We start from the raw sequence: 10590 nt of genomic DNA, 5'->3' as shown, positions 1-10590 counted from the left end.
ACCACTAGCAGCGCCAGCAGCAGCAGCAGCAGCAGCAGCAGCAGCAAATTACCTAGCAGTGCACTGCGGAAAGCTTTCGTGCAGTGTGCAGCCGCCATTAGATTGCTCTCTATTTTTAATAAGAATGAAAGGTATAATTGTAATAATTATAATGATGATATTTATTCTTACTATTGAATATGAATAATAATAATTGCTTTCACACTATTATTATGTATATATAATAAAAATAATTAATTAGTTTTTATCGGATATAGCATACGTATTGTGATAATAAAGAAGACGCCAAAGGCAAATGCAACTCTTCTGATGCATGCAGAGGAAGCAAGAACATCTTTAGAGAAGCAAGCAACTGTCTCTGTGTCTCTGCTTTATTTTATCTTGAGTAAATTGAATAGACTTTCTGCTTATTTCAAAGAGACAAGGGAGCAGCCGTTCACAGCCTGCTAATCCACCTCTATAATGCAGCAAGAACAGCTTATTAAACAAGCTGAAGGAGAAGAATGAGTAAGAAGGGCTATACATATGCTTGGTTTTCAATGCCTAGCCTGTAAGTAGGCCAGCAGACATAAACGTATTAACTTACGAGGCTCTTCTGCGCTGTATAGAGAATAAAGACAAGTGATAGAGGGAGAATCTCTCTGCACTTAGAAGCAAAACATGCTTCAGCTGCTGCTCTTACCTCATTATACTTAAACCCTTTATGACGATAGCAGGAGGAGCGGCTCTGCATGTCTTAGACAAGAAGCGCTGTTGCCGATGTGCACTGCGGTGGATGGTTAGCTGCTGTAGACTTCAGGAAAAAAAGAAATATAATGAGAAATGCTTTTAACTCCAATTTTATAATCTAATCTGCAAAGGTTTGCTGTATGCTGTTGCTGCACATGCAGCGCTATGATAAAGTAGAAGATGCCTTTGTTCATAGAGCCGCACACCGCCTCGAGAAGAAGTCTGGCAAGGAGGCTGAAGAGAAGAGAAGGAAAAAAAATATTTTGAAGTTTTAACTCTATATAAATATCATTTTAATGCATTTTGAATTCTTTGCATGCAAAAGGAGCCTCGAATTACTCCGCATTTCCCTCTCGCTTTCCTGCTCGGCGGCTCCGCTTTCCGAGTCGAGTTGCAGATCTCAACTTGAATTTCTATCTACAGAAAAATTCGAATAAGATGGGAAAAAGATATATTATTGCGTTGACTCAGGCGTCAGTGGATCTTTCCCTTTGTCCTGAGGCGACGGTAGCAGATTCAATTTCGTCTTCTCCGCCTCCTTTTGGCCAAGTTGTATTGCCGCGTTTCGTCAAGAATGTGAGGGAAAACTTCCCGGACTTCGACGTTCTTTCAGGATGTTCTAAGAAAGACTTTGAATGCCGAGAAGAAGAAGTGAAAATGGTATATTAAGACACCGATTTCGTGCTAACTTTCCAAGCTTTCCTCTCAGACGCGCTGATCAGACACACACAAACCTGCGCATACACCGCGACAAGCATCATGTTTGGAGCATTCTTCCGGCATTTTAAACCTTTATTCTGCTGAATATCATTGCGGATCGTACAGTAATGAAGCCTTATTTCCTCATTTTTACGAATAGATGGAAACATGAAGCGCAAATGCGTGTCTGTGCCTCTATCGATTTCGGAATCTGCACGGCAGTTCTTCTTTTTGTGCACAGGCTGAGATTCTGTTTATAGTGGATGCACCTTCATCTCTTTTGGCTGAAGTGATTCCCTTGGCGCCAAACTTGAAGTGGATTCACAGTTATTTAGCCGGTGTAGAAGGACTTTGTGCTGAATTACGTCGGCTGCGCCTTCCATCGAATCCATCAGTTTCTCTCAGCGAAAGCGGTATTCTAGTGACGAATGCAAGAGGAGTCTTTTCCTCTTCTCTAAAGGAATACACAATGGCTGCTATTCTGCACTTCGCCAAGCAAATACCCAGGTTGCAAGCAAACAAACAAAACCGAAGATGGGAGCGCTTCGTCATGGGGGAGGTTAAAGGGCAAACTGTTGGCTTCATTGGCTACGGCGACATCGCAAAAGAAATCGCTTCTGCATGCAGAGTAGGCATTTCCTCTTCCTGTGCATGCACCACAGCCCCTTGTTTACTCTGCTCCAGCACAACAATTGCCTTATAAGAAATATACAAAAGATAGCTAGATCGTATCGTATCAGCACACGTTCCTATTCTTCTTTCTAGAAGATTAGGAGGAGCCCAGCGAAGGGGAATATGTCTGCTTATGTGTTTATTTGTCTCGTCTTGTTATTTGTCTGCATTGTATTATCCTTTTGCCTTTTTGTTATTAGGCATTCAACATGCGATGTATTGCCCTACGCCGTGATGCAAGCAGAAAGTGCGAGTTGCTCGATGCAGTCTACGGCTCTTCTTCAGGTTCACAAGCCCTAGAGGTGGGTGCATGCATGCATGCATACATGCATGCATGCATGTTTGGATGGGGCTTTTTGTGTGTTTTCTGCATGCATGCAGAAGAGCAATGAAGAAGTTGTTTATGCAGTGCATGCGCATATTTTGTTTAGGTGTACAGACAGTCAGACTTCATCGTTTGCAGCCTCCCGGCTACGGAGGAAACGCGGAGCTGCATTTCTTATGAGCAGTTTGCTGCAATGAAGAAGACGGCTGTCTTTATTTCAATAGGGAGAGGAAGCGTAGTGGATGAGGCTGCATTGCTGCATGTACGTACACCCGACGACATAACTAACTCCTAAAGCCCTATGTTGTGTATTTGTTTATTGGGGTGTATATTTGGGGTGTCTGTACACCGCAGAATTTGTTTTCTTTTCTCTCTTTATTCCTGTAAGTATCAGCTATGAGTGAGGAAACCCCTTTTGTTTGTTTATTGCTGCTTTACTCTTCTTCTCTTCAGGCTTTAAACAACAAACAAATCGCTGGAGCTGCTCTTGATGTCTTTCAGCGCGAACCCCTTCCTGCAGACTCACCTCTGTGGGGAGCAGACAACTTGCTGCTCTCCAGCCACAATGCAGATTTTAGCGAGAATTTCAGTGCAGCAGAAACGATGCGCGTCTTCAGCAACAATATGCATAAATATTTAAAAGGGGTTTCTTCGAATGAAGATATGGCAACGCCTGTTAATTGCAGCAGAGGATATTAAACAAAACACAAAAAAAACTCTTATAAACACTCAAATATATATCTCATAAGCCCCTATACGTGAGGATCATTACACCCCAAGTCCGCATGCATGCATGCATCTATGAATGCATGCATGTGCACAACTGCGCATGCACAGTTGCCTTCAGGTACGGATGCATGCATGTATGCGTGCACGTGTGCATACAGGCACAGATGCGTGCAGAGATGCATGCATGCAGGTGCATTCATAGGTGCATGCATGCATGCAGAGATGCATGTATGGGGGCCCTAAGCTGTGTACGGGGAGGCATGCGGTAGGCGCATGCATAGCAAGTTTGCGTTTTTCTTTTTTTTTTTGTCGATACGGGGCTGGCCGTGTTATTTGTGCTGCTGCTGCTGCTGCCCGCATGCAGTCAGTAGCGCATGCATACAGCAGAGAGAGTGTGTGGGTTATGGTGATGACTGCATGCAAAGGCTCGAAGTGTTGCTGCTGCAGCAGGGCTGCTCCAGCGGAGCTGCTGCGGGAGTGCTGCTGTCCTCAGCAGCAGCAGCAGCAGCAGCAGCAGCAGCAGCAGCAGCAGCAGCGGCATCCACTGCTTTTCTTAAAAATTGTTCATTTGCTATTTAAATATATTATTTGGAGGGCAGGTGAAGGAGAACAAGACAGAAGCTGGGGTGTATATGCTGCTTCCCTCAGTGCTTCGCTTACAGTAGAAGACAAACAAAACAGCGAAAAGACACAAATAAACAAACGTAGAAATAACAAAAACAAACAGATGCTCTCATGCAGCAAGGATCCAGTTGCTGCGAAGCGTAGGAACGGCAGCAGCACTAGCAGCAGCACGAGCAGCAGCACGAGCAGCAGCACGAGCAGCACTAGCAGCAGCACGAGCAGCAGCGCGAGTAGCAGCAACAGCAGCAGCAACGGAAGCACCCGTAGATGCAGCAGCAGCAGCAGCAGGAGTGCATGCATATACATTAGGCAGCTAGCGTTCCCGTGTGTGCTGCTGTTGCTGTGCTGTTTGTATGCAGTGTGTTATTTGCTGCTTCATTTGCGCTGCATCTTCTCTTGTTATTTATTTACTTTTTTCTGATGCGTTAAGAGTAAGACGAAGCGAATACAAACAAAAACAAGAAAATAGAATAATAAAACAGCAATGCAGATCCGCTGCAGCAAATACTGTATGCAAGACCCTCTTCCTTCTACTGCTGGCCTCAACCTGCTGCTGCTGCTGCTGCTGCTGCTGCTGCTGCTGCTCTTGCATGCGAGGGTTTGGGATCGGGCGGGGCTTGTTAAGATGTGCTGCGACGGTGTTATGCTGTGTTGTGTGTTAAAATAAAGCGAACAAAACAAAAAAGCATGCAAAACAAATAAAATTTGTTTCTCCTTCCTTCATATACTGTTGCGGTGTACGATAAGAAGAGGAGCGGCTGCAGGCAGAGGCAGTTAAAGTTTATTATTCTTGTTTCTTTGCATCCCTTCTTTGAATGATATCTTTCATTTAGATATTTCTTTTAACTCTTTTACACCTCTTCTCTCTTCTACGCTTCATTTCCTTATACCCTCATGATATCTTGTAGGGCAGGGCAGCTCTTACTAAGGGCCCCCCAACCTGGGGGGCCCCCTGCTCTATTACCCAGGCGTCTCTTTGCTGTTCTTCACGATCCTTGTCTTCCTAATTATCCTCAGTCATCAGAAGCAAGCCGAGAGTCAAGACAAGCGCATGCAGGGGGTCTTGGGGGCCCCATGGAGGGGCCCCAGGGGTCTGGCTCTGCTGCAGCAGCAGCTGGATCTGCAGCAACAGGAGTACCTGGAGCAGCAGCAAATGCTGCTGCTGCTGCTGCTGCTGCTGCTAATGCTGCTAATGCTGCTGCTGCATACGGGGGGGCCCCCAAACCACCTTTCGAGACGCCTGTGGGGCCGCTCCCAGGCGTACCCTACGATCCCCTGCAGCAGCCTCCACCTTACATGCAGTTTGGAGCTGCAGATACACCTCACGGATCATATGGTGAGGCAACAGGAGCTGCACATACACCCGGAGGTGCAGCAGCAGAGGCCCCCCTATATGGGGCCCCACCCTTTGGATATTATTCACCTTCTATACCTCCTTTCCCTGCTTATTCTTTGGGGGCCCCCCTTTATGCGCATGCAGCCCCACAAGGAATAGGGTACTATGGGCCCCCCCCTCCTTTAGGGGCCCCCTATGGCAGCATGGGGCCCCCATATGGGGCCCCCCCTGCTGCAGCAGGAGCAGCAACTGGTGCACCTCATCAACAAGGTTGGATAGGAGGAGGAAATCATCAAGGAGGCTCATGGGGGCCCCCAAGGGCCCCCAGCGGGCGAAGCAGTGTACCCTCAGTAGAGGGGGGGGGGCCCTCTACCCCATTAACAGCAAGAGAGAGACAGCGCTTGTTTCTAGGGGCTTCTATATTAGCTGAGCTCGACGCATTAGAGAAGAAAGGCTCTTTTGTATTGCTTCTGAAGGGTGTTAATGAAGGGAAGCAGACAGGTAGGATGGGGGCTAAGGAGTTGTTATATGTAACGAATGTACTCAACGATATGTTAAGACAAGAGACACAAGAGGAGACAGTTGTAGACTTCGATCTGCTGCTGCAGCAGCAACTGCTGCTGCTCCAGCAGCTACTCAAGCTGCTGCAACGCGGCCGCAGCAATTTGCTGCCGCATGATGTTGCTCTGCTAGCAGCAAATGGTGCTCGTCTGCATGCAAACTTCTGTATGAATTTCTTAACTCATAAACACACTCAGAGGGCTCAGCAAGCCCTGAGGGCCCCATCAAAGGGTCTCCGAAAAGCGTTGCAGCAGGCTGCAGCAGAACCAGCAGCAGCAGCAGCAGCAGCAGCAGCAGCAGGAGTAGCAGGAGCAGCAGCAGCAGGAGGGGGTGTTGAAGCCTGGCTAGAGGGTCCCTTCTCTGTTGGAGTGTATAGGGGGCTCTGCGACTCTCTTATATCAGAGTTTGTCTTTTGCTGTGCTAAGAGATTGCAAGACATCCCACCTTCAACGCAGCCTTCACATATAAGGGCTCTTCCTACTTTGCTGCGAGCTGCTTCTGCTCAGCTGCTGCCTCGAGACAGCAGCAGCAGCAGCAGCAGCAGCGGCAGCGGCAGCGGCAGTCAGCAGCAGCAGCAGCAGCAGCAATATACCGCTAAAAGAGTTAAAGCTGTGTGGGGAGACCTACTAGAACGGGTCTGCCCCTTACTAGGGAGGTTCGATTTGCTGCAGCTGCTGCAAGTGCTGCAGGGTGTGGGGGCCCTCAGCAGCAGAAAAATTATCAAAGACAACGAATTACTCACGCTCACACAAGGTAATATTGCTGCTGCTGCTGCTGCTGCTGGTGTTCGTGCTGCTCCTGCTGCCTCTCGTGCTGCTGCTTCTTTTGTTGCTGCTGCTAATGCTGCTGCTACTCCTGCTGCTGTTTCTGCTCCTGCTGCTCTTGCTGCTGCTCCTGCCCCTGTTTCTGCTCATGCTGCTCTTGCTGCTGCTCCTGCCGCTGTTCCTGCTCATGCTGCTCTTGCTGCTGCTCCTGCCGCTGTTTCTGCTCATGCTGCTCTTGCTGCTGCTGCTGCTGTTGTTGTTGCTCGCGCGGCGTCTGCTGCTGCTGCTCATGTTGGTGTTGTTCCTGCTACTGCTGCTGCTGCTGCTTCTAGAAGCACTTGCTGCATGCTGGGCGTAGAAAGCCGAGGGAAGAGAGAGTGAAGGGCTTAGCAATAATTAGGGTTTAGTTATTATTTTTATTATTTTTAAAATCAATTGCTAGGGTTTGTGCATTATAATTAGGGTTTATGAATTGGGGTGTATGCGCAGTGTTTAGGGTTTGTAAATTAGGGTTTATAAAGGATTAGGGTTTATGAATTGGGGTGTATGCGCAGCTGCTGGGGCTCTGCTCGAACAAGAGAGATTTGTTGCAGAAGTTGCGGAGGGGCAGCGCAGCAGAGTGCTGCAAGAAGTTTTTAAGTGGTGCTTAGAGACGCCTGTCCCCTTTGGCTTTGTTAAACATATCGCCTGGAAAGCAATTCGTCTGTTTAAACTTAATGTTCGCTGGTTTGTCTCCTTCGAGGGTTTAGGGTTTAGGGTTTAGGGTTTAGGGGTTAGGGTTTGGGGTTTAGGGTTTGGGGTTTAGGGGTTAGGGGTTAGGAGGTCTGCTTTCTGTCTCCTCTGTGTCTCCTTTGTGTCTCTGAGGCGTCTCCTTTTTGTCTCTTTTTGTCTTCATCTGTCTCCTTGTCTTCTACATTTTGTCTCCTTTTTGTTTTGCCTTTAATGTGTCTCCTTTTGTCTCTCTTCTGTCTCCTTTCCTCCTGCATTTTATCTCTTCTTTGTCTCTGCTTTGTCTCTACTCTGTCTCCTTGTTGTCTCTGTCTGTCTCCTTTTGTCTCTAATGTGTCCCCTTTTGTCTCTAATGTGTCCCCTTTTTGTTCTTCGTCGTCCCCTCTTGTCTTTAACTGTCTCCTTTCTGTCTCCTTTTTCTTTTTAAATCTCTGCTTTTTCTTTTTAACTGTCTCCTTTTGTCTTTAATTGTCTCTTTCTGCTTTTAATTGATTCCTTTTTGTCTCCTCCTGTCTTTAATTGTCTCCTTTTGTCTTTAATTGTCTCCTTATGTCTTTTTGCGTCTCCTCCTGTTTTGAATTCTCTCCTTTTGTCTTTAATTGTCTCTTTTTGCTTTTAATTGTGCTGTCTTTAATTGTCTCCTTTTGTCTTTAATTGTCTCCTTTTATTTATTTTTCAGGCTGTCATCGAACGAGACTGCGCGTCTATTGCCTCTTATCTGCGCTAACCGTCTCCTTTGTAGGTTTTTATTTATATATTTTATTTTTTTAATGTCTCCTTTCTTCTTTTTTGCTTCTGTCTCTCTTTTATTTTGTTTGTCTCCCTTCTCATTTGTCTCTCTTTGCTGTTTGTCTCTCCGTCTCTGCTTTTATTTTTTGTGTTTTTTGTTTCTCTCTCTTCTTTTTTGTCTCTGTATCCTTTTTATTTGTCTCCTTTTGTCTCTCTCTCTCTCTGTATGCTGCTGCTGTTGCTGCTGCTGCTGTTGCTGCTGCTGCTGCTGTTGCTGCTGCTGCTGTTGCTGCTGCTGCTGTTGCTGCTGATGCTGTTGCTGCTGTTTGCATGCATGCAAATACGTCTGCATCCCAGCGTTAGTTTATTACAATTGTGAAAATATAATTAATTATTTATTATTTTAATTATTGTTTTGTTTGTGCTTAGTAACGGAGGAAGAGCTTCTCTTCTTTGCTGAAGTTTTATTAAAGAGGGTGTCTCGAGTGTCTCCTTTATATGCTGAGGCACAAACCCTTGGGGCAGAGGGGACAGTTGCTGCTCTCTTTGCTGTCGCTCTTAATGGAGTTGAACCCAGTTCGCCAAACCCTAAACCCTAAACCCTAAACCCTAAACCCTAAACCCTAGGCTGCTTAGGGATACCCGAACTGCACTCATAGTAGCACCTGTTTATAAATGTATTTTATATGCAAATATAAATATAGTAGTATATTATGTTGTAGATATAAATATAAATATAAATATTAATTATCAATATTAATATAAAATATAAATATTAACATAAATATAAATATATAAGTATTTAAATGCATATTTATCACCACTCAATTTGGAGTATGATAGACGTATAATATATACAATAAATATAAATAGATAAGTATATACATGTATAAGTCTATATTTATATATAAATATATAAGTATATATATCTTAGTATATAAATATTAGCTAGAGAGACAGAGAGGAGGAGGTAATGAAAGAAAAGAGAGACGCGCTTAAAGTGTCTCCTCAGCACGGTCGAGCCTAGCCCTCTTTGGCGATAAAATAGGGTTTAGGGTTTAGGGTTTAGGGTCTAAGGTTTAGGGTTTTCGGGTTTAGAGTTTTAGGGTTTAGGGTTTAGGGTTTAGGGTTTAGGGTTTAGGGTTTGTGTTACAGGGCGTTTTGGGGGTCTTATCTCGCATCTCCTCCAGGAGGCGAAGGGCCTGGAGGATGTACCGATGGGGCAGTCGCTTGTCTTTGCGGTAATTCATTTGTCTCTTTTTGTCTTTCTTTCTGTCTCCTTTTGTCTCTCTTTTTCTGTCTCCTTTTGTCTCTCTTTTTCTGTCTCCTTTTGTCTCTCTTTTTCTGTCTCCTTTTGTCTCCTTTTGTCTCTGTTTCTGTCTCTTTGCTGTCTCTTTTCTGTCTTTTTTGTCTTTCTTTATGTCTCCATTTGTCTCCTTTTGCTGTCTCCTTTTGTCGCTCTTTTTTTGTCTCCTTTTGTCTCCTTTTGTCGCTCTTTTTTTGTCTCCTTTTGTCTCCTTTTTCTGCCTTTTTTTTTCTCCTTTTGCTGTCTCCTTTTGTCTCTCTTTTTCTGTCTCCCCTTGTTTTCGTTTGTCTCCATTTGTCTCCTTTTGTCTCCTTTTCTGTCTCCTCCTCTGTCTCCTTTTGTCTCCTGTTATTTCTTTCTCTGTCTCTTTCTGTCTCTTCCTGTCTCCTTTTGACTCCGTTTGTCTCCCTGTCTGTCTTCTGTTGTCTCCATTTGTCTTTTGTTGTCTCTTTGTCTGTCTCTTTTCGTCTCTACTTCTTGTTTGTTCTTTGTGTCTCCTTGCATGCATTCTGTCTCCTTGTTCTTCTTTGTCTCTTTCCTTTCTGTCTCCTTTATCTCCTCATCTGTCTCCTTCACTCCGCAGCGGCCTCCGATCCACAATGCTGCTGCTGTCTCCTTTTGACTCCGTTTGTCTCCCTGTCTGTCTTCTGTTGTCTCCATTTGTCTTTTGTTGTCTCTTTGTCTGTCTCTTTTCGTCTCTACTTCTTGTTTGTTCTTTGTGTCTCCTTGCATGCATTCTGTCTCCTTGTTCTTCTTTGTCTCTTTCCTTTCTGTCTCCTTTATCTCCTCATCTGTCTCCTTCACTCCGCAGCGGCCTCCGATCCACAATGCTGCTGTTGTTGCTGCTGCTGCTGCTGCTGTTGCTGTTGCTGCTGCAGCGTCTGTGCTGGGCTTTGTGTGCAATGCGGGCCTTTGACCCTGAGGTAGCAGGAGACAGTTGGAGTGCAGCAGAAGCAGCAGCATTGCTGCAGAAAGCTATTAATAGAGTGGAGACAGAGCATCCTGCATCGCTTGTGCTGCTACCGGTTCGTTGCTGCTGCTGTCTCTTCTGTCTTCTACTGTCTCCGTTTGTCTCTTACTGTCTCCTCTGTCTTCTACTGTTTATACTTGTCTCCTACTGTCTCTGCTTGTCTCTTACTGTCTCCTTTTCTCTCCTCAACTGTCTCCTTTATCTCCCTCTGTCTCCTCTGTCTTCTGTTGTCTTCTTTTGTCTCCTTTATCACCTCAACTGTCTCCTTTGCTTCCTTCTGTCTCCTTTGTCTTCTTCTTCTCTACCTTGTATAACTTTTTGTCTCCTTTAAGGTTGTTCTTCTCTGCCTCCATTAATCTGCTGTCTCCTTTTGTCTCCTTTTCTCTGCTTTGTCTGTTAGCAATCTCTTTTCTTGCG

At 45.3% G+C, this 10590-nt stretch overlaps 2 protein-coding genes across 2 annotated transcripts; both read left to right on the top strand.

Moving 5' to 3' along the window:
- Positions 1-1167: 1167 nt before the first annotated feature.
- On the top strand, positions 1168-2605 carry EAH_00053080 (D-3-phosphoglycerate dehydrogenase, putative; the record flags this gene model as incomplete). Its single annotated transcript, XM_013394039.1, has 4 exons — positions 1168-1389; positions 1670-2056; positions 2301-2402; positions 2540-2605. 4 exons carry the CDS (start codon positions 1168-1170, stop codon positions 2603-2605), a joined length of 777 nt encoding a protein of 258 aa, XP_013249493.1.
- A 2067-nt stretch (positions 2606-4672) lies between these two features.
- EAH_00053070 (hypothetical protein, conserved) lies at positions 4673-10228 on the top strand (the record flags this gene model as incomplete). Its single annotated transcript, XM_013394038.1, has 5 exons — positions 4673-6428; positions 6994-7165; positions 7848-7906; positions 9053-9138; positions 10082-10228. Coding segments are annotated over 5 exons (2220 nt in total), but the record flags the coding sequence as incomplete, so codon positions are not given.
- Positions 10229-10590: the final 362 nt, after the last annotated feature.

This window comes from Eimeria acervulina, genomic scaffold (genome assembly GCF_000499425.1).
Source record: "Eimeria acervulina Houghton genomic scaffold, Eah_scaff969, whole genome shotgun sequence".
Lineage (NCBI taxonomy): Eukaryota > Apicomplexa > Conoidasida > Eucoccidiorida > Eimeriidae > Eimeria > Eimeria acervulina.
Note: the sequence above shows the minus strand (reverse complement) of the source record. Positions and strands in the feature narration are given on the sequence as shown.